Here is a 23,763-nt window from a genome sequence, read left to right on the forward strand (position 1 = left end):
TTGTTCGTAGGAATGACCACGAATTAGCCAGTCGTCCAGGTACGGGAACACGTGAACCCCTGATCTGCGGAGGAACGCCGCCACGACTGCCATACATTTTGTAGAAACCCTGGGTGCTGTAGAAAGGCCAAATGGGAGCACAGCAAATTGGAAGTGGCAGCGGGACACAATAAACCGGAGGAACCTTCTGTGGCTGGGTCTTATTGCCACATGGAAGTAGGCATCTCTGAGATCGAGAGTGGCATACCAGTCTCCTAACTGTAGAACCGGAATGACAGAAGCCAGGGTAACCATTCTGAATTTGAATTTCACGACCACCTTGTTGAGATCCCGGAGATCTAAGATGGGACGGACCCCGCCCTTGGGTTTGGGGACTAAGAAATATTGTGAGTAAAAACCCTTGCCCTCTAGGTGCGGTGGAACCCTCTCTACCGCCCCCTTTTGGAGGAGCGTGAGCACCTCCTGGCGGAGGGTGTCTTTGTGAGAAATGTCCCTGAAAAGGGACGAGGAAGGGGGGTTGGGAGGGGGCAAGCCCAGAAAGGGGATGGTATAGCCACTCCTGACTATGTTTAAAACCCAGGTGTCATTTGTGATTTTTGCCCAGGCTTGAGCACACCGGGATAACCTGGCCCCAAACGGGGGGCCAGGGTGGGAAGCTGGTGCACGACTCTCTGGGAGCCTGTCAAAATTGCCACTTGTGTTGTTGGGAGGGACCTTGACCAATCCCACAGGGGTTGTCCCCTCTCGTGTGGCACCTACGGCCCCTTGAGGCCCAAAAATCCCGGTGCCAGGGAAGGCGGCAGTGCCGTAGACGTTGCCATAAGGCTAGGGTGGTACAGCACTGGTGCAGCCAAACGAGGAGCTGGGAGAGAGCTCAGCACCGATGGGGGTCGGACCCAGACAGGTGCCAAGTGAGGCTGAGGATCCGGCGTCGAAAACTGCGTCGATGCCAAGGCAATCAGTACTGGTCCCACGAGGGATGGTCCCGACGCGTAAAGTGCCTGAGCCTGCTGATCATGCCACAGCCAACATGGCCTCTGGCGTGGGCGACCTTGACCCTTCTGCCTCAACCGACGACGGAGGGGAGGTGGTGAGACTGATGAGGTCCTGTGCCACCTCAAAGGTATCCGGCGTGGACGGATGGTGCGGGGGCAGTTGCCCTGGGCTGGAAGGGCGTTCTGCTCATCTATGCTGCACCATAGAGGATGTGTGCACCGGTGAGTCGGCACCACAGTGTAGGGCTGGCGTGGTCTTCCTAGATGGGGATCATCCACGAGACTTTTTTGCCCTCTTGGATGCCGGAGAGTGAGACCGGTGCCGGGATCTCGATGCCGAGGCCGAAGCCCGAGGCAGGACATCCCGCGTGGACTGCGCACCATAGGGTGGTCAGTCGGTACCGGCTGTAAAGCAGTTTCCATGAGGAGAAGTTTTAGGCAGGAGACCCTCTCCCTTTTAGTGCGCGGCTTGAAAGACTTACAGATCTTACAGGCATCTGTGAGATGGCTCTCACCCAGACACTTCAGACAGCTGTCATGTGGGTCGCCTTTGGGCACAAACTCTGCACACACAGCGCACGCCTTAAAGTCTTGTGGCCCTGGCATTCCTTACCCCCAAAGGGGGAGGAGGAACAAAGGACAAAGGAGACACTAACGTCCTAACTAATAGAACTATTTACAATGTTAAGAGAGAAATGGGAACCATTATCTAAGCTAAGAGAGAGAGACACTCCAACGACCGTCATGGGCGGTAAGAAGGAACTGAGGTGGGGGAGCGCCGGCAGGGGTACTTATGCCCCGCCATGGCGGCACCACTCCAGGGGGCGCCCTGGCAACGCTACGGGTACCACTAGGGAAAACGCTCTGGAAGATGCGGTGCACACGGTGCGCACACCTAATTCGAATAGACATGAGCAACAACTCGAAGAAGAAACTGCTGAACTATTATCTGTGGTTTGTAACCTATCCTTTAAAATCGGCTTTCGTACCTATTGACTGGAAGGTAGCCAACGTGACACCAATATTTAAAAAGGGCTCTAAAGGCGATCTGGGCAATTACAGACCGGTAAGTCTAACTTCAGTACTGGGCAAATTAGTCGAAACAATAGTAAAGAATAAAATTGTGAAGCATGTAGAAGAACATAATTTGTTGGACAAAAGTCAACATGGTTTCTGTAAAGGGAAATCCTGTCTTACTAATCTATTAGAGTTCTTTGAAAGGGTTAACAAACATGCGGACAAGGGGGATCCAGTAGATATAGTATACTTAAATTTTCAGAAAGCCTTTGACAAGGTCCCTCACCAAAGGCTTTTATGTAAATTACATTGCCATGGGATAAGAGGGAAGGTCCTTTCTTGGATTGAGAACTAGTTAAAAGACAGGAAACAAAGGGTAGGAATAAATGGTAAATTTTCAGAATGGAGAGGGGTAACTAGTAGTGTCCCCCAAGGGTCAGTCCTGGGACCAATCCTTTTCAACTTATTCATAAATGATCTGGAGAAAGGGGGTAAGCAGTGAGATGGTAAAGATTGCGGTTGATACCAAACTGTTTAGGATAGTCAAGGTACTCCAAAAACATCTCGCCAAACTAAGTGAGTGGGCAACAAAATGGAAAATTAAATTTAATGTGGATAAGTGTAAAGTAATGCACACCGGTCTTTAATTGCCAGGATCGTCTGGGGAATCCAGTCTTGCTCACAATACTCCTGTTAATGCATTCTAGAATCATGTTTGTTTTTTCGCAACAGCGTCACACTGTTGACTCAAGAACAACTAATGAACTATAAATACTTAAAAAACAACGAATGGTCCTGCAGTGTAACAACATAGTTTTTCTGTAACCATGATGGAAGTCCTGAAGTCATATTGGCAGCCAAAGCCTTCTTCTGCAGCTAGACTGAAGAGCAGCAGCCATTAGCTGTAAAGTCTAGAGTCACATACTCATATTCCATCTATTTTGTATTAAAATAGTGTCACACCAAGCTGTGAAAAGGGGATTTTGTCCTGATTGCCCCGCAACGGTCACCAGATAAAGAAACAGATCTCAAGATGGGTAAAGAAAACTTAACACCATTCTGTCTGGCAAGAAACTGCTCATCAGTGCTTGAGGTTGTGGAATCCTCATTCTATGATCATTGTCATTACACTCTCCTATTGTTTGACTGTGTGATCTCTGTCTGGTTTGTAACTGTTTCTGTCTGCTGTATAATTAATTTTGCTAGGTGTAAATCAATTAAGGTGGTGGGGTATCATAGAATCATAGAATAATAGGACTGGAAGGGACCTCGAGAGGTCATCGAGTCCAGCCCCCCACCCTCAAGGCAGGATCAAGCTCCGTCTACACCATCCCTGACAGATGTCTATCTAACCTGTTCTTAAATATCTCCAGAGAGGGAGATTCCACCACCTCCCTTGGCAATTTATTCCAATATTTGACCACCCTGACAGTTAGGATTTTTTTCCTAATGTCCAATCTAAACCTCCCCTGCTGCACTTTAAGCCCATTACTCCTTGTCCTGTCCTCAGAAACCAAGAGGAACAAATTTTCTCCTTCCTCCTTGTGACACCCTTTTAGATATTTGAAAACCGCTATCATGTCCCCCCTTAATCTTCTTTTTTCCAAACTAAACAAGCCCAGTTCATGAAGCCTGGCTTCATAGGTCATGTTCTCTAAACCTTTAATCATTCTTGTCGCTCTTCTCTGTACCCTTTCCAATTTCTCCACATCTTTCTTGAAATGTGGTGCCCAGAACTGGACACAGTACTCTAGCTGAGGCCTAACTAGTGCAGAGTAGAGCGGCAGAATGACTTCACGAGTTTTGCTTACAACACACCTGTTGATACAACCTAGAATCATATGATTGGTTAGGTAATTTTGTTATGATTGGTTAGTAAAATTATATAAAATAACTGGTTACAGTATAGCTAAGCAGGATTCAGGTTTCATTATATAAACTGGAGTCCAAGAAGGAGACCAGAAAGAAGATCGGAAGTAACAGAAGCTGAAGGAAAGAAGCAAAAGGCTGGAAGACGACCAAACGGAGACAAGGAACACCAAGAAGAAGGGGAAAGACTTGGAAGAAGAACTCACCTCAGAGACACAGCCTAAGATAAGAGCAGCCAGGACTTCCCTGCACGACCGTGACGTGCAGCAGTTAGGATCCAGAGAGACTGATATTGCCTAGCCAACAGAAGTCTGCATGTACCAGGACTGGTAAGCATAACACTGTGTGCTTAGCATGTGTATTCTGCTTGTTTGGAAATTGTTAATAAACAGAGGATAAGGATATTACTGTGTAAGGGTCTTTCAGTGACTAAAGATCCTGCCACCCCGCAGAAAGATGCATCCTGAGCCCTAGGAATTGGGCAAGGGTGGGTGTGTAAATTAACAGGGTTGCACCTTGAGCCCTAGGAGCTGGGTAAAGGTATGTGTCCCTACAGTGTGGAAGAGATAGAGAAATTTGTGCAGATAACAGCAGCACCTTAGAGACTAACAAATCTAGAATGCTTTTTTGGACGCAACCCACTTCTTCAGATGAATGAAGCAAAGGGTCCAGAGGTACAAATAAAAAGCAGAAAAAGAAGGGATATGGGGAGGGAAAGGGAAAGGGGGAAAAAAACATTTCAATTAAAGTGTCCGTACTAAATAAGGCTAACAAAGTAGGCTGTAAGTGCCTGATACGTAAATTTTGATGTCATTTGTTGAATATAACAGCCCATCCAATTCATGTCTTTAATCCTAGGTTAAATATGACAAATTTGCATATGAAGGCAAGTTCCACAGTTTCTCTCTCTAGCTGGTTTCTGAAATTCCTTTGTAAGAGGACGGTCACTTTTAGATCCATTAATGAGTGACTGGGCAAGTTAAAATATTCCCCAGCAGGTTTCTGTGTTTTACCATTTAGAATATCTGATGGCGCGTGTTCTGTGCAGATAGAAGGCCAGTGCCCGTCTGACGTCGAGGGTATGTAGACGTGAGTCTTCTGGCGAAGAATAAGGTTTTGGATAGAACGTTGGCAGGCTTATGAGCTCGTTTATATGGAAGGGGGAATTTACCTTCGGAAGGAATGGGGGGTGGACGCGAAGTATCACCCCCTGTGCAGAAAAAACTGTGTAAGTTGGATCGGCCGAAAGAGCTGCCAATTCACTAACTCGGCGAGCTGATGTAATTGCCAGAAGGAATGACACTTTCATCGTGAGCATGCGCAAGTTGCTAACGGTTCAAAGGGTGGACGAGTTAGCGCATTCAGTACCAAGGCTAAGTCCCACGGCTCCAGCGGGGTCATGTAGGTCGGATATAGATTCTCGAGTCCCTTTAGGAATCTTTTAACTAACGGGTGAGTGAACAACGAATGTCCCTCGAAGGGAGGGCGGAAGGCCGAGATTGCTGCCAAGTGAACTTTCAATGAAGCATTTGCTAACCCCTCTGCCTTCAGGTGGCAGATGTAGTCCAAAGCTTGCTGCACCAGTAAAGAGAGAGGGTCAAAGCCCCTCTCCAGGCACCACATTTGGAATCGATGCCATTTGTAAGTGTAGGATTTGCAGGTGCTATGGCATCTGCTATTTCTCAGTACATGTTTTACCTCTTGAGAGCACGTCATTTCTGGCGGCTGGAACCAGTTAGGAGCCATGCTATGAGGTTCATGCACTTGATGCTCGTATGCACCATCAAACCGTGCCGTTGAGACAGCAAATTGGGCAGCAATGGTAGTTGTCGCGGCCGAGTGACCGACATTCTTGACAATTGTGTCAACCAGGTCTGTCGGGGCCAAAAGGGTGCTATGAATATCACTGTTGCGCCCTCCATCGCTATCTTCTCTAGCACCCTCGGAATAAGAGAGAGAGATGGAAATGCATAGAGTAGCTGATGATGACCCCAACTGAGCAGGAGAGCATCTCCCAAGGAATTCGTGCCTACGCCCGCTCATGAGCAATAATGATGACACTTTTTGTGGTGACGCGTGGCAAACAGGTCTATACTCGGGAACCCCCAGAGATGGAAAAGACCTCGAACCACTTTGTTGTGTAACTCCCACTCGTGTTGGGGAAGGAAGTGTCTGCTGAGGGCATCGGCTATGACATTGTCTTTGCCTGGAAGGTACGATGCGGTAAGGGTTACATCGTGATGGATCGCCCAGTTCCATAGCCGTATGGCCTCCGCACAAAGGGATCGTGAACGTGCCCCGCCTTGCCTGTTGATATAGTACACTGTGCATATATTGTCGGTGAGAATGTGGACCGCAAGACCCCGAATCCTCTGGAGGAAGTGCCTGCATGCGTTGAATACAGCTCACAGTTCGAGGAAATTTATGTGTTGAAGGGACTCTTGTGACATCCAGAGCCCCTGAACTCGAAGGTCTTGCAGATGGGCCCCCCAAACGATCAAAGAAGCATCCGTTGTGATTTGCACCGCGGGCCTTTGTGCGTGGAAGGGGACCCCGATAGCAGATTTTTGGGGTTGTCCCACCATGCTAGTGAAGTCCTGACGTGTTTGGGGATGGATACTGTTTTGTTCACGGTATGTACCCCTGGTGTGTACACCGTGAAAAGCCAATGTTGGAGGCTGCGTAGGTGAAGTCTCGCATGTGACACCACATATGTGGTGGCAGCCATATGTCCGAGCAGCTGTAGACATGTAAGTATGCGGGATCTTGGGGCAATTGACACCGTCTGCACCAGATCCCGAATCAACACGAACCTTGTTGTGGGTAAATATGCCCTTGCACTCAGTGCAACGAGCCTTGCGCTGATAAACTCCAAGTCCTTACTCGGTGTCAGGGATGATTTGCCGAAGTTGATTATGAGACCCAAAGCCTCGAACACCATTGTGGTAGTGGTCACTGCCCATGTAGTCTCCTCGCGAGTAGGAGCCTTTAGTAGGCAATTGTCGAGGGCGGGAAGATTGTGATGTTGAGGCGTCGAAGGTAGGCAGCTACCACCGCCAGGGTTTTGGAAAACACCCGTGGCGCTGCTGACAGGTATTGGTAATGGTCTGAACCCACCATGAAGCGAAGGACTCGCCTGTGAGCTGGATGAATCGCTATGTGGAAATAAGCGTCCTGTAAGTTGAGGGACGCAAACCAATCCCCTTTGTCGAGAGCCGGAATGATAGATGCTAACGTGACCATTTTGAATTTTTGTTTCCGCAGGTAACGGTTGAGTCGACGTAGGTCCAGGATAGGCCTCCAACCCCCTGATTTCTTCTGGGCGAGGAAGTACCAGGAATAGAAGCCTCTCCCCCGAAACTGAATGGGTACCCTCTCCAGAGCTCCTATAGTAAATAGTCGAAGCACCTCTTGCTGTAGAAGATTCTCCCGATAGGGGTCCCTGAAAAGGGACGGGGAGGAAGGGGAGTGGGGGGGGGATTGAGTTGAAAGGGATGGCATATCCTGAAACAACTATGTCGGTGACCCAGCGGTCGGTGGAAATCAGAGACCAGCGATGCTGATAAGGTCTTAGCCGATGATGGAACAAAGCTCTCTGGTCGTATGACGCTCCCAGCAAAGGGGTGGTACGCAGTCCCTTGACCGAGGCATCAAACTTGTTGCCGGCCCTGCTGGTGACCAGATGTTTTGCCAGGCTGTTGTCTTCGTTTCTGCTGGCGTTGTCTTGGCCTCTGCTGCTCATATGGCTTGGCACGGAATGTTGCATAAGAGAAGGGTCTCTGTTTGTTATAGGGCATATACTTCTTACGCTTATACGGAGGCGTATACATCCCAAGCGCTTTAAGTGTCGTACGGGAGTCTTTGCCCGAGTGGAACACCTGATCAGTGGACTGGGCAAAGAGAGACTGACGATCAAAGGGTAAGTCTTCTACCTTGTTTAACAACTCTTTCGGAGCAGCGGCTTGGTGTCACCAGGACCCACGACGCATAACTACAGCAGTAGCTGTGGCCCTAGCTGCTGCATCAACTGTGTCCAGGGCAATCTGCAATGCTGTTCTGGCCATTGCATAGCCCTCCTGTATTACTGCCCTTAAGATTTGGCGCTTAGAGTCTGGTAGGTGCTCTAAAAGAGGGACTAATTTTGAATAATTGTCAAAGTCATGATTCGCGAGGGGAGCCGCGTAATTACACATTCGGAGAATTGAAGTGGCAGAAGAGTATACTTTTCTACCTAAAATGTCTAGGCGCTTAGCCTCTTTGTCACTTGCAGTATTTTTATTTTGAGTCGTCTTTGATCTCTGTTGGGCGGCGTCCATAACGAGGGAGTTGGGCTGGGAATGTGTAAACAAAAAGTCCATACCCTTTTGGTTTATGAAATATTTCTTATCTGACCTCTTGTTAGTCGGTAAAGAAGCAGCAGGGGTCTGCCATATATCATTTGCGATTTCCAAGATCGCTTCATCAAAGGGCAGAGCCAGTTTGGATTTCTGTGACGACTGCAGGTTCTTTAACAAGAGGTGTTGCTTTTGCTGTATGTCCGTAGTCTGAATACCCTGAGACTGCACAACCCTCGCAAAGAGCTCTTGAAATTGTTTATGATCTTCCGTGGGAGATAACTCCCCAGGGAAGACAGTATTGTCCGGAGATGATGATGAATGGTTGGCCGGAGACCCTGGGGTCTGTGGTTCCCTGTTCGGTGTATAGTTGTCCTCGTGCTCGTCCTGATTCGAAACCGAGACAATGTCCTCCGCAGGTGCTGATGGAACAGCTGGCAAAGGAGCGTGAAGCAGAGGCACTGGACTAGTATGTTGGGGAGACGGTGCGCGCGGGTATCGCGTGCTATGAGAAGGTAGGCGGTCATCATAGTAATGATCATATCTCTGACGGTGCACCGAGGGGCTCCTGGGAGAGTAGGCTCTGGGCGCATCGTATCGGTGTGAATATCTCGAGCGTCTCAAGGATCTTGGTGAGATAGATCTACCAGAAAGACGGGACGGTGAATGAGAATAGCAGGAGTAGCGCCGTTCATCGCGGCAGCGGTAGTGACGACATGATGGTGATCGATGAGGTGATCGACGAGGTGATCTATGGTAGTGATCCCTAGTGGAGCCATAACGGGAAGCATGGCGGTTCTCCGAACAAGATGAAGCTGGAGACCAGGGACCCGGAGAGAAACCAGCTCGGTCAGGCGTGAGGGAAGGAGTTCGGACACGCCTTGACCTGTGTAGGGACTCAGTTGGCACCGAATGATCAATGGGGGAAGACGGTGCCGTTTGGAGTGGTGTAGCCCCGGTCGAATGGCTGCCCTGCTGAATCAGCGGTGCCGTGGGAGCTGGAGGCTGTGCCGGTGCAGGCTGCGGTGCAGAGGGCTGTACGGTGCAGATGCTCGTCTGCGGTGCCGGGGTCGATGCTGGTGCTTGCGGCACCGTGGGGATCACAGTCCCAGCAGCCGGCGCCGCCAGCATGGGTACCGGCAGGATCGCGATCGGCTGCGCATGCATGGCATCAGCCGGTGCCGGGGCCGTCATTGCTGGCTGTAAGATGGCTGTTAGAGCCATTGCCAGCGCCGATTCTGCCCGCGGCCCTTTACAAGGAAGCCGGGTCTTTGGGACGGGCAAGACTCGGGGCTGAGGCACTACGGCCTTTGCCAGTCTTGTCTGTCGAGTGCCTCGACAAGGAGCAAGAGGTACCCGGTCTGTCCCCTGCGCTTCGTCTCTGAGGTAGTTCACTGGACTTGTTGGGCTCTTTAGTTGGTGAACGAGCCCGAGTGAGTCCTGGGGTCAGCAGGAGAAGGAGCGCTGGACTCAGCCTGGAGGGCTTTATTGAATAAAAGAACTCTTAGCCGCATTTCGCGATCGTGTCTAGCGCGGGCTGTCAGTTTCATGCAGTGAGGGCACTTCGTCGGAATGTGCCCATCCCCCAGACATTTGACACAGCGCGAGTGCCCGTCTGAGTCAGGCATTGCATCCTGACACTGCACACATTTCTTAAACCCCACAATAAACAGGGTTTTTTTTTTTTTTTTTTTTTTTTTTTTTAAGGCTACTAACACAACTATAACTTAGGATGGAAAACAGAGATTTTGAAACTAACTAACTACTAACTATTAACAACTATACTAACTATAAACTGCCAAGTGGCAATTAACAACTCTAAAGTAAAACTCCCTTTTCTCCTCAGGCCGGAGAGGGAGCGTCTGCAGCTGCGGACGGTTGAAAGGAAACTGATGAGCCGGCCCGTGCTCAGCTGTAACGGCTCGAACAGCGCGAGGCAGCAGGAGTGCATGCGCGGGCCGGCAGGGCTATTGCTAGGAAAGTTTCTCCATTTGCGGCGCTGGGACGAGCCCAGCACCTCGAGTGGAGCACCCTCGGGGGACACTACGTGACGAAGAATATCTGATTTCTGTCCATTAATCCTTTGACATGGAGACTGTCCAGTCTGGCCAATATACATAGCAGAGGAGCATTGCTGGCACTCAATGGCATAAATTACATTGGTGATGCACAGTTGTATGAGCCTCTGATGTAGTGGTTTATACGGTTAGGCACTGTGTTGATGTCATTCATATAGATATATGGACAGAGTTGGCACCTGAGTTTATTGCAGGAGTGGGTTCCTGGATGAGTATGATTGAGGTGTGCAGCATGGTTGCTGGAAAGAATTTTGTCTGTGGGCTAGGATTGGCCAGTCCTCCAAGGCCTCTGAGAGTGAGGGATTGTTTTCCAGAATAGGCTGTAGATTGTTAATGTTAAGTTGAAGCAATGTGTCTTGGATGGAAGCTAGAGGCATGTAGGTAAATATAATGGTTGGCAGGTTTCCAGCCTAAGGTGGTGGAAACGTGGCCTTCATTTAATTGTACTGTAGTGTCAAAGAAATGGATCTATTGTGTGGACTGATCCAGGGTAAGGTGGATGGTAGGGTGGAAGTTGTTGAAATCCCTGTGGAATTCTTCAAGGGTTTCCTTCCAGTGGGTCGTAAGATGATGTCGTAAGTAGAGTAAGAGTGCTAGGGGGCGAAAGCTGAGGAAACCATAAAGATGTTGGCATATTATGGGGCAAATGGGTGACCATAGCTGTGCTGCTGACTTGCAGATATAAATTGTCCCCAAATTGGAAATAGTTGTGGGTGAGTGAATGTGTAAATAGTGAATCAGAAAACAATTGCTAAATAATCTCTTGCAGATTGTAAGTCACTGACACTACAGGGCTCCATGTTGCAACCCTGGGTGGTAAGAAGAAAATGAAAGGTTGTTCAGGCTGTCTTGCTCCTTGTACCCTCAGCTATGGTGGCTGCAGGGGCTCTAAGGATGCAGGGCAATTCCTATTGGATATAGCTATTCAAAATAATATGATCATGTGTGCACATAGCACATATGCACCAAGAGTGGAATCTGCACAATCACTGAAAGAAATTAAACAGCAGTTAAACTGAAATTAAATAGACATAACTCAGTCACATGCCTGGCTGAAAATGCTTTATCTGCTCTTGTTGCAAGTAACACCTGAGATCACTAGAACTAAGCTTAGAGGAAAAAAAGACATTTTCCCCTACTTCCCACAGTTTATAGCACTCTGGGTAGAGACAGTGCCACTGTTCTCCTTGATTAGTCACTGTAAGTAGCCATTGTTTGTGAGGGTCATTCACAGAGCAACAAAGGAGACAATATATGAGATAAAAAAAAATAAAGAATGTTATTGTAAGGCAAAGGGAAAAACAAATTGTCCCTACTTGTTCAGGAGTGTTGCCATCATCAGCATAAAGTCTGGGGTCTGCTCCATATTGAAGAAGCATCTCCACTGCAGCCATATGACCACCAAAGGCAGCACGATAAAGAGGAGTCCTGCCAAAAGCTCCCTATAAAGATAAAAACACCTAACATGAGGAAAGTAGTGTCTGAGTATCACATATGCAGAGCTGTCCCATCCATAGGAGAGTTTGGGGCAGCCGCCCCAGGTCCTGTGATTTGGGGAGTCCTGTGGCAGTTGCCCTAATCATCCCATGGATAGGACCCACAGGATAACCGGGGATTGAGGGTCTGATGCAGCAGCAGCAGGGGTTGCTCCCTATCCCCACACTCACCATGGCAGTGGGAGCTGGAGTGGCCTGACAGCTTACTCCACTCTATGGCCCCCTCCTGGCCTGCTGAGACTGACTTCTCAGGGACAGAGTGTGACTGCGCGTCGGGGTTCCCTGACTCCTGCCCCCCCCCCCATAATGGCACAAACAGACTCCACCAGCCAGTAGAATAGAGGGAGTTTATTGCTTCTCCTGGATACAGCACAGCACAGATATAATCTGGTTACAGGGCAGGCCTAGGATGCCTCAGCCCCCCCCTTGAGATGGGGGAGACTGGGCCCCGAAATCCCAGCCCCTTTCTTAGGCTGCTTCCTCCATGATACCAGACAGAAACTAACTCTCTTCCAGCCCTGCCCCCAGCAAAGTGTTGGTCTCCACCTTCCTCCCTTTGTCTCTCTCCCTGGGAGGCTGAGCCTGGGTGTTTGGGTTAATACACATTTGGGAGAGTCAGTGAGAATCTCACATTACAGCGCAGGGGGACCCCGGGTCACAGAGCAGACAGCCCCCCACTACGCCACACAGAGGGAACCACAGTGCCCCAGCATCAGCTTTCCACCATTGCAGAGAAATGGGATGCAGAGGGCTGGGAAGGTGTTGCAGTGGAGCAGAGCAGAGCAGAGCAGGCTGCCAGGTAGCTCTGGCTCCCATCACCTGTGTGGTGAGTGGGAAGGCAACCCCTGCGGCCACCAGCCAGGCTCCCCATAATCCTCTGGGACGCATTGCTTGGGGGCAAAGTGAGAGCAAGACCTGAAGCAGAAGGGGATTGCCCTCGGCCCCCGATCTGGACCTCTGGGCAAGGGAATTGCCCCATGCTGTGTACCCTCCCTGGGGCAGCCCTGGCTGGTGCTCTACACAGCCCAGCACTGGAACACCCCCTCTGCAGTGGGAACAGCCACTCCACGAGGGGAGGTTCTGGGGGCAGGAGCTATGTGGTGCAGGGCATTGCCAATTTTTCAACACCAAACACCATTCGCTATAATGGTATCCAGTCCGGAAGAGCTGGCAACCCTGGAGCAGGACAGTGAGGGTGGGTCACCTACAGCCTCAGGGCAGTAGCCAGGAGGTGCAGGTGGCAGTGTTGAGTGTGGACCAGAAGACGGTCATGCTGCCTGCTGGAGAGAAATGGTGCTCTGAAGGGAAAACCGCTGCCTGTTCCAGCTGCTGAGCATGTGGCCGCTGCCTGCTCATAGAGTTGTTTGGCCTGTGCTAGCACTACTTTCTGCTCTCTTGTGAGCAGGAACTGATTAGTGCCCATGCATGTGTGGGGGGGGAGGCAGCTGGCGGATGGGGTTGGGAGGCCATTGGACATGTTACTGAGCCTGTGGTGGGAAGGGGCAGTGGCTGGAGGATAGGGCTGGGGACTGCTGGAGTCAGTGTTCAGCTCAGTCCACATGGGGATGGGGTTGGGAACTGCCAGATCCCTAGTACTGAGCCCATGGTAAGTGGGCAGCCAGAGGATGGGGCTACTAGAGCTAGTGCTGCCTATGCCTGCTTAACATCCCATCCGTAGGCACACACAGCATAGGGCACCCCTAAATTTGGCACACCACTGTGGTGCTCTAAATGTAGCGGTAGTCTACACAGCTGAGTATGCTGCATATTTCTAAGGACAGTCCTGCACATATAGTAATCTGCCATCATTAGTGCTTTGTACAGCTCCACCCAACCTCCAAAAAAGGACAACCTTCTCCTTGTGAGTCTTTGCATGAGCAGGGCTCGATTACAGCAATTTGGGGTGCTAAACACATTTTCACATAGGATCTTTTCTGTGCCACAACCCTATTCCTTCATTTGATCATCCTACCCTTGCTCAGGATTGTAATGACTATGGCTAATGTCACCTGGTTATAGCCTAGTGGACCAGGATGACTTGACAACCTCAGAAAAGGTGGGCTTATAGGGAGGAGATGGAGGAAGACAGAAAAGGTAGGAGTTCTTAAAAAGGTGTTTACCAGTATTTATTTTATCTACACCATTTACATTTAGTCCTATTTCCTTGTAAATTATCCATGTTTTGTATACCCTGAGCCTTTTTACTCTCTAGAAAGTCCAAAATCTTTATAGGGAGGCAGAACACAGCTTGTGTCCAAACTCAGTACCTTCTTTTCCTCATGCAATGATCTGGTGCCCTCTCTGGAACTGTTCCCCCAACATCAGAATGAAGTGGGCCCTACATCCCTCCCACTTCCACCAGCTTCTGAGAGGATCTGTGATTGATTAGAGCCAGCCAGTTGTTTTTTTACCCTTGTGATAATTTACTCTGTCATAGTAACATATATATGAACAACTTGTTTTGCTATTAGGTGGTCTCCCCTCCTATGGCATCACTTCTATCTTCATACAAACTGGGTTCTGTCCAGAGGAAAGGACGACTCATTTCCTACACATCTGGACAATAAAGAGGAAATTACTCACCTGGGTGGAGTAACAACCGTTTTTCGGGATGTGTGTTCCTGTGGGTGTCCCCAGTAGGTGTTGGGTTGTCCCAGCACCGCAGATCAGAGTTTTCTTGAGGAGTGGTCAGCCGGACCACGCATGTGCAGCCCGCACCTCACATTGTTCATGCTCTTTTGTTCTCTCTCGCAATCTTGCTCCTGCCAGCATAGCCCTCTTGAACTATGGATTTTAATATGGGTCTTTTGGAGTCCGGTAGGTGTTCTAAGAGGGAGGTCAGCTTTGTGCAGTTATCAAAGTTGTGACTGGAAAGCAATGTTGCATAGTTGGCTATACTCAGGAGTAAGGTGGTGGAAGAATAAAGTTTTCTCCCAAACAGGTTCATACATTTATTATCTTTATCCGTCGTGTTTTTGTATTGTGGAAGTTTGGCCCTGTGTTGGGCAGCGTCGACAACTAAAGAATTTGGTTGAGGGTGGGATAGCAAAGATAGCCGTATTCAGAGTGATGATTGTGATGACGAGTTGAGTCATGCCAAGAATAAAACCTGTAGTATATTGGACTGTGTCATCTGTGGTAAAATCGCACTGGCAAAACATGCCGAGATGACGGATCGCTCCTGTAGTGCATCTGATGATGTATCGGTAGGTGTGGAGAATGCTGTGAGTGCAGTGATCCCCTTGAAGGAGGAGGAGGAGGAGAGTAAATTACATATCTTGTATAAGGAGATGGTGATAAATGGAACCTAGACGCATGGAGCCTAGTTTGTTCACATGGGGTGCGACCCCTGTCATTTATTGTTAGCTGAGGAGAAGGTGTTGCAGAAGACGGTGCTGGAGAAAACGTTAACCGTTCCAGACTCATTGGTGTCATTGAAGTGGAATTATAGGGTGCTTTCTTCGACACCAGGGGGCTGGACAAGACATATGGTACCTATAGTAAGATGAAGGCCTAAAACATAAGCCCATGCAACACAGGCCTGGCCTGAGGCCTGAAGCCTAGGTAACAATAGACAAAACATGGCTAACATAAAGCAAAGCTAAGCTGTGATAAGAGGCAGGCCCTTGCTCACAGAACTTGGCACAAACAGGGCTGAATGTGTAAAACACTAATTGGTAATAGGCCCAGGTGCAGAACAATAATTGGTACTGGTCAGAAGTTGAAATCATATGGTACCACCAGCTCATTAAAAAAGACCTTGGTACCCACTCCTCACAGATACAGACCCAGGTTCAGGAAAGGGTCTAAAATGATAACATGATGGATAGAGATGATCTAATCAAACTACGAGGTACAGGGTGATGGGTGCTATCTAAGTAGCGTCAGAGAGGGTGGCAACCTGATAACGTCAGTAGTAAGGTGTGATTTGTTTGTACCTGTATATAAGGTGGTGTCTTGCTGAGACAGTCTTTGTATGACCTGGGGGCAGTGGAAATTTCCAACTGATTGAATCATTCCATTGTTGCAAGTACACATGCACAGTGGTTCAGTAGAGTCTACTGACAACTATTACTGTACTTAACAATAAATCTGGCCTGGCACCTTTGAACCTTATGTGGTTTGTGGTCTTTGGGGGCCCTCTCGGGGTCTGCTGTGGTCATTGGGCCCACATCACTGAGCACACATGCAAGCATCCTTCTGTTTACCATCATCGACGGAGCCAGAGACCTGTGAGGACACCACAGCAGTAAATCCACCTAACTACAGTGCCGAAGATGCCCGTGACGCTGTGTGTGCTGAGCTGGTCAGTGCCGAGCTGGTCATAAGAACATAAGAACGGCCGTACTGGGTCAGACCAAAGGTCCTTCTAGCCCAGTATCCTGTCTACCGACAGTGGCCAGCACCAGGTGCCCCAGAGAGGGTGGACCGAAGACAATGATCAAGCGATTTGTCTCCTGCCATCTCTCTCCAGCCTCTGAAAAACAGAGGCCAAAGACACCATTTTATCCCCTGGCTAATAGACTTTTATGGACCTAACCTCCATGAAATTATCTAGCTTCTCTTTAAACTCTATTATAGTCCTAGCCTTCACAGCCTCCTCTGGCAAGGAGTTCCACAGGTTGACTACACGCTGTGTGAAGAACTTTCTTTTATTCGTTTTAAACCTGCTACCCGTTAATTTCATTTGGTGCCCTCTAGTTTTTCTATTTAGGGAACTAATAAATAACTTTTCTTTATCGGCCCTCTCCACACCACTCATGATTTTATATACCTCTATCATATCCCCCCTCAGTCTCCTCTTTTCTAAACTGAAAAGTCCCAGTCGCTTTAACTTCTCCTCATATGGGACCCTCTCCAAACCCCTAATCATTTTAGTTGCCCTTTTCTGAACCCTTTCCAAGGCCAAAATATCTTTTTGAGGTGAGACCACCACATCTGTACACAGTATTCAAGATGTGTGTGTACCATAGTTTTATACAGGGGCAGTAAGATATTCTGGGTCTTATTTTCTATCCCTTTCCTAATAATTCCTAGCAACCTATTTGCCTTTTTGACTGCTGCTGCACACTGCGTTGAAGTTTTCAGAGAACTGTACACGATAACTCCAAGATCCCTTTCCTGATTTGTCATAGCCAAATTAGCCCCCATCATACTGTACATATAGTTGGGGTTATTTTTCCCAATGTGCATTACTTTACACTTATCCACATGAAATTTCATTTGCCATTTTGTTGCCCAATCACTCAGTTTGGTGAGATCTTCTTGGAGTCCCTCACAGTCTGCTTCTGTCTTGACTATCCTAAACAGTTTGGTATCATCCGCAAACTTTACTACCACACTGCTTACCCCTTTCTCCAGATCATTTATGAATAAGTTGACAGGGATTGGTCCCAGGACTGACCCTTGGGGTACACCACTAGTTACCCCTCTCCAATCTGAAAATTTACCATTTATTCCTACCCTTTGTTTCCTGTCTTTTAACCAGTTCTCAATCCAAGAAAGGACCTTCCCTCTTATCCAATGGCCATGTAATTTACACAAGAGCCTTTGGTGAGGGACCTTGTCAAAGGCTTTCTGAAAATCCAAGTATACTATATCTATTGGATCCCCCTTATCTGCATGCTTGTTTAGTAAGACAGGATTTCCCTTTACAGAAACCATGTTGACTTTTGTCCAACAAATTATGTTCTTCTACATGCTTCACAATTTTATTCTTTACTATTGTTTCGACTAATTTGCCCGGTACTGAAGTTAGACTTACCGGTCTGTAATTGCCAGGATCGCCTCTACAGCCCTTTTTAAATATTGGTGTCACGTTGGCTACCTTCCAGTCATTAGGTACGGAAGCCGATTTAAAGGATAGGTTACAAACCACAGATAATAGCTCAGCAATTTCTCATTTGAGTTCTTTTAGAACCCTTGGATGAATGCCATCCGGTCCCGGAGATTTGTTAACATTAAGTTTTTCTATTTGTTCCAAAACCTCCTCTAATGACACTTCAATCCGGGACAGTTCCTCAGATTCGTCACCCACAAAGGACGGTGCAGATTCGGGAATCTCCCCAACGTCCTCAGCCGTGAAGACTAAAGCAAAGAAATCATTTAGTTTCTCTGCAATGGCTTTATCGTCCTTGATTGCTCCTTTTATAGCTCGATCATCTAGGGGACCCACAGGTTTTTTAGCAGGCTTCCTGCTTCTAATGTACTTAAAAAACATTTTATTTCTTTTTTTTTTGGTCGGTGTTGAGGTGGGCAGTGCCGACGTTGTTGGCAAGTGTGTGGATGGTTCCAACGTGGAAGGTGCTGATGTTGCTGGTACCGTAGTAGCCAGTGCTGTCACAGGTGGTGCTGACCGGCAGACTGTTACAACTGTTGATGGCACCGTTGTAGATTTTTGTCACAATTTTGGTTCTGAAAGTGACTTATGTTTGGGTGCCACAAAGTCAGACATGCCAGGCTTATCATTGACACTTAGTTGTGCTGATGGTAAAGACCAAGTTGGCAAAGCTCTTTTCTGAGCTGGAGCCAGCTGTGGTGAAACAGTCTTCCTTGTCTCTGCCCTAGCGGAGTGGAAACTGCATAAGAATACTCCAGCGGCTGAAGCGCCTTGTCGAATAAGAACATTTTTAGCCTCATCTCCCTGCCCTTATGTGCCCTAACTGTCAACTTGGCACAATGGACACATTTCTGAGGCACATGAGCCTCGCCGAGGCACTTGATACACTCAGCATTACCGTCCAAAGCTGGCATGGCGTCACAGCATGTGGCATACTTCTTAAAACCGGAAGAGCCTGGCATGGCTAATTATATAATGAACTGAAGATAAGCCTTTTTTTGAACTATTAAAAACGAACTATAACAACTAGAACCATAAAAACTAAACAACGATCTGATCTATTCCTCCTTGCAGGAGGCATAAGGGATTTGTTGAAAAAGGCTTTCTTTCTCGACAGATCCCCCTCTAGACTGCCACATTTTGCTGACAAAGTGCTGAGTTGGCAAAAACAGCAGCCATTTTTATTTAAATTAAGCACAGGATATGTAAATCTCCGCTTCATTTGCAATGTCGACCTGTCTAATCTGCATTCCTCTGCCGACAAAGGGATGCAGTCTAGACATACCCCCAGTGCCACATAATCTGCAGTGACCTGCTCAAGGTCATTCTTGGCAGTATTGTTGGTTTCTATGTGGAGAAGTAGGAAGGGGTAGCGGTACAATCTTGGAAGACTCTTGAACACACTCTGAATTCTAGTTCCAGGCAAGAAGCACACTTTTAGAGTTTCCCAGTCTGGATGGCAGATGGATGATTCCATCTCCCTTAAGAGTGAATCCCTGATCACCATCACCTTTCTCCTTCTCTTGGGAGTGGGGGTCATGAAACCCCATCTCTAAGACTATGCATCCCATGCCTTCTGGTTGATGGGGTCTTCTTCTGTTCTTTTCCTTTAGAGGTCTCTTCCAAAGCATTCTCCACTGTAGTACCTGTTCAGAGAGCCTGAAAACGGTTACTTACCTCTATCTTGATTGGGAATACCCAAGTTGTCTTTGTTCTCCTGGAGGTCATATGCTGCCTGTAGTAAGCTGAGGGATGGTAACATAAAATCAACAGGCCTCAATAAAGGCCTGTAACACAAAAACAGCAGGCCTGAAATCTAGTGAGCAAGACTTTGGCTCAGAACTGCAAGCAGGAAAGAGGGTTGGTTAAAGAGAAATAGTATAAGTCAGGTCAAGCATAAAGAACGCTAAAAGGTACCAGGCACAGGTACCTAGCACAAGTTGCAAGCACATTTCAAAGGGTTATAACAGAAAGCCTCGCTGAGAAACATCTTGGCACCAACCACCTCCCCTCAAATGAAGCACATACTGACCTAGATTCAAGACCAGGTTGAAGTTGAGAGCATGAAGAATTGTAATTAAACCCCCCTTCTGTGAGGTAAGGGTGGTAACCAGATAAGAGAGAATGGGAACCTGATACATTAGTGATGTGTGACTTGTTTGTACCTGTATATAAAAGTGCACCTCGAAGGGTTTTCACTGGCTGACCATGGCGCTGGATGGCGCTTAATGGGTGTTAGCACATTGCAATGGTTTATATAAGGTGTAGTGGTGCAGCAGTGAATCTGTTCACTGACAACTGTTAGTGTATGCCTTTTGGCAATAAACCTGCTTGGGTGATTTCAATCCTTATCTTATTTGTGGTCTCTTGGGGCTCTCTCAGGAGTGTGTCGTGTTGACTAATTGTGCGTGGTTAATGCACTAGACAGGGGAACAAACTCATGCATGCACACTGCTGAAAGCTTATCATCGACGGAGTAGAGGACCTGTCAGGAACCCATCAGGGTAAACTCCGAAACCCTGAATGACGACAATGAATTTTCTTCCCTGTTCTGTACTGCTCTTTCTGATTCTCCAGCATGCTGTGCCGCAGTATCAAATGCTGCCTTGTGTCCAGAAAGTCTTCAGTTTCTCTGATGGAAGAGAGGGTTGATACTTAGGTCTCTAGTCCTTTAACCTTCTCTTCCAATATGGAGACCAACTTGTATTTCATACAGATGAAGTCTCTTCCACCCTCTGGAAGGAAGACAAACATGGCACATCTTGTGCAGTTACAACAGCTGCTCACTCACTATCCATACTGTCTTCCTTCTGAGAGACTCCTCAGAGTGCCCTGAAGTTTGAAAGAGAGAAAAAACAAAAAAAGAAAGAAAAAAGAAAACCCCCAACCTCTGTGAGGCTCCACCAAGGTGTGGTTCTTTCCTATCTTCATCATCATCTTTGTTAAATTTGAGTTCTCAGGAATTCATTCTGCATTCAGAATACGAAAGAGGCCCCTAGGAGATGTGCAAGGATCTGATCTCTTTCCTTTCTTAGTCACCCAGGCTCTTCAAAGCCAGCAGCTGAGTTGTCCCATAGCAGAGTCCCATTTCCCAGGTACAGTGAGGTATCGCTCAAAGGGGCTTTTCCTAGTGGAAGGCCATCCTTCCCAGGGCATCTTGCTCAAGCCTAAGAAGTTCTTCCTTTTCCCTTGCCTCCATCCCCATCCATTAGAGCAAGAAGAGTGACAGAGTCTTCCTCAGCACACCAGGGTCCTTGTCACCTTGTGTGGTATGTGTGAGGCCTGCCATGTCTTCTCTCTGATGGAGGCTCTGCAGTCTCAGACAAATGTTACTACAGTGGTTACACTTGAGTTATATTTTCAAACTTTACTTAGTAACTATGAGTGCTAGAAAACTTTTTTTTATGGAAGTGAAGGTTCTGGCTTCAAGTGACTTCAGGATCTGGGGCCTAAGGAATGGGTTTATAATGCCTATGCAAAGCAATTATGGAGCACAACCCACCTTCATAGCCTATGAAGCAGGCTCCTACCTCACTAGTATCAGAAGGGCTGACTTCATCAAATTGCTGCTTTCAGAAGGGAGAAGGGATTTGGGAATGAGGGTAGGTGCACTGACTACTAGGAGGAAGATGTTGGGTATGTAAGAGAAAGGCAATTGATCAGTGTGTGAAGATAGGAAGAACACAAGAGGTAATAGGTAAAGCTATGATTTAGTTACGAATATTTTAGTAAAAATCATAGACAAGTCACAGGCAACAAACAAAAATTAATGGTTTGTGACATGTACATGGCTTATAGAATACATTCTCGTGACTAAATCTTGAGGAGGGCACTGCTAGGGACATCCTAGGGGGACCACTGCTGGGGGGGAGTAACTGGAGCCAGCAGCACCAGTTGCCTCGGGGTCGCTGCTTAGAGGGAGTGTGTCTCCAGGGCTATCAGTTGCTGGGTCCCACCCGAGGAATGCTGCCAGGGCCGCCAAGCAGCCGCTGCTCCTGCTGTATCCAGGATCACTGCTCAGGAAGTCCCAGGGCTAGCTGTCTGGGGCCACCTAAGCAACAGCCAGTCCAACTAGACCTGAGTCTGCTTGAGTGGCTGACTGTAGGGCTGCTCCAGCAGTGGATAGTGTGCCAGGCCCTGAGGTCAGCCATGTTGGCCTCTAAAGAAGTCATGGAGGTGATGAAAAGTCACAGAATCTGATTTCTGCAACCTCCATGACAGATATGAAACTCTACTAATCGGTAAAAGTTAATTAAACTAGAAAAATGAAACCTAAAATGTTAGTTATTAAATTAAAATACGAAATTATTTTAATTTCAAGGCTGGGAGGTCTGCTGCCACCACTGCAAATAGGAAACGTAGGGTAGTGGTGGTCGGAGACTCTCTTCTGAGGGGGATGGAGGTGCCCATCTGTCACCCTGACATTTCATCTTGGGAGGTATGCTGTCTGCCGGGGGCCTGTATCCGAGATGTTATGGGGCACTGTCGAGGATTATCCGGCCCTCTGACTACTACCGCATGCTACTCATCCATGTGAGCACAAATGATACTGCGAGGTGTGACACTAAGTGGATCAAGAGTGACTACAGGGATCTAGGAGTACGGATTAAGGAGTTTGGAGCACAGGTGGTATTCTCTTCGATCCTTCCTGTCAAAGGTAGGAGCCCAGGCAGAGACAGGTGCATCCTGGAGGTGAATGCCTGGCTGTGAAGATGGTGTCGCCAGGAGGGCTTTGGCTTCCTCGACCATGGGATGCTATTCCAGGAAGGATTGCTAGGCAGAGATGGCGTTCACCTTTCGAGGAGGGGGAAGACCTTATTTGGACACAGAATGGCTAACCTAGTAAGGAGGGCTTTAAACTAGGTTCGATGGGGACAGATGAGCAAAGCCCACGGGTAAGTGGACAACATGGAGACCTGGGAGATGGGTCGGAAATGGGAGGGAGTGTGGGCTATAATGGCAGAGAGAAAGGAGGGTCAGGGCAAAACTGGGAGGCAAGGTCAAATCAGTATCTTAGATGCCTATACACAAATGCAAGAAGTATGGGTAATAAGCAGGAAGAACTGGAAGTGCTAATAAATAAGTACAAGCAGGGGAGGTTTAGATTGGACATTAGGAAAAAATTCCTAACTGTCAGGGTGGTCAAATATTGGAATAAATTGCCAAGGGAGGTGGTGGAATCTCCCTCTCTGGAGATATTTAAGAACAGGTTGGATAGACATCTGTCAGGGATGGTGTAGACGGAGCTTGGTCCTGCCTTGAGGGTGGGGGGCTGGACTCGATGACCTCTTGAGGTCCCTTCCAGTCCTATTATTCTATGATTCTATGACATTGTTGGCATCACAGAAACTTGGTGGGATAATACACATGATTGGAATGTTTGTATGGAAGGGTACAGCTTGCTCAGGAAGGATAGACAGGGAAAAAAAGGAGGAGGTGTCGCCTTGTATATTAAAAATGAACATACTTGGAGTGAGGTGGAGATGGACATAGGAGACGGAAATGTTGAGAGTCTCTGGGTTAGGCTAAAAGGGGTTAAAAACAAGGGTGATGTCATGCTAGGAGTCTACTACAGGCCACCTACCCAGGTGGAAGAAGTGGATGAGGCTTTTTTTAAACAACTAACAATATCATCCAAAGCCCAAGATTTGGTGGTGAATGGGGACTTCAGCTATCCAGATATATGTTGGGAAAATAACACAGTGGTGCACAGACTATCCAGTAAGTTCTTGGATTGCATTGGAGACAACTTTTTATTTCAGAAGGTTGAAAAAGCTACCGGGAGGAAGCTGTTCTAGATTTGAGCCTAACAAATAGGGAGGAACTGGTTAAGAATTTGAAAGCGGAAGGCAGCTTGGGTGAAAGTGATCATGAAATCATAGAGTTCACAATTCTAAGGAAGAGTGGAAGGGAGAACAGCAAAATAGAGACAATGGATTTCAGGAAAGCGGATTTTGGTAAGCTCAGAGAGATGATAGGTAAGGTCCCATGGGAATCAAAACTAAGAGGGAAAACAAGTTAAGGGCCCAAAAGCAAGCTATTCCGCTGTGTCAGAAAATATGGCTAAAGACCACCTTGGCTTAGCCACAAGATCTTGCATGATCTAAAAATAAAAAAGGAATCCTATAAAAAATG

General features: G+C 47.7%; 1 protein-coding gene across 13 annotated transcripts in view; it reads right to left on the bottom strand.

The window, feature by feature from the left end:
• IQANK1 (IQ motif and ankyrin repeat containing 1) overlaps positions 1 to 23,763 on the bottom strand; it is a 172,959-nt gene that overhangs the window by 68,009 nt on the left and 81,187 nt on the right. For 12 of the 13 annotated variants that reach the window (XM_075919896.1, XM_075919904.1, XM_075919899.1 and 9 more), the window contains one exon: positions 11,610 to 11,735. The exons of the other annotated variant lie outside the window; for it this stretch is intronic. In XM_075919896.1, coding sequence (XP_075776011.1) covers positions 11,610 to 11,735 — 126 coding nt within the window. The remainder of the gene's footprint in view (positions 1 to 11,609; positions 11,736 to 23,763) is intronic. 13 annotated transcript variants of the gene reach the window in all.

This window comes from Pelodiscus sinensis, chromosome 2 (genome assembly GCF_049634645.1).
Source record: "Pelodiscus sinensis isolate JC-2024 chromosome 2, ASM4963464v1, whole genome shotgun sequence".
Lineage (NCBI taxonomy): Eukaryota > Metazoa > Chordata > Testudines > Trionychidae > Pelodiscus > Pelodiscus sinensis.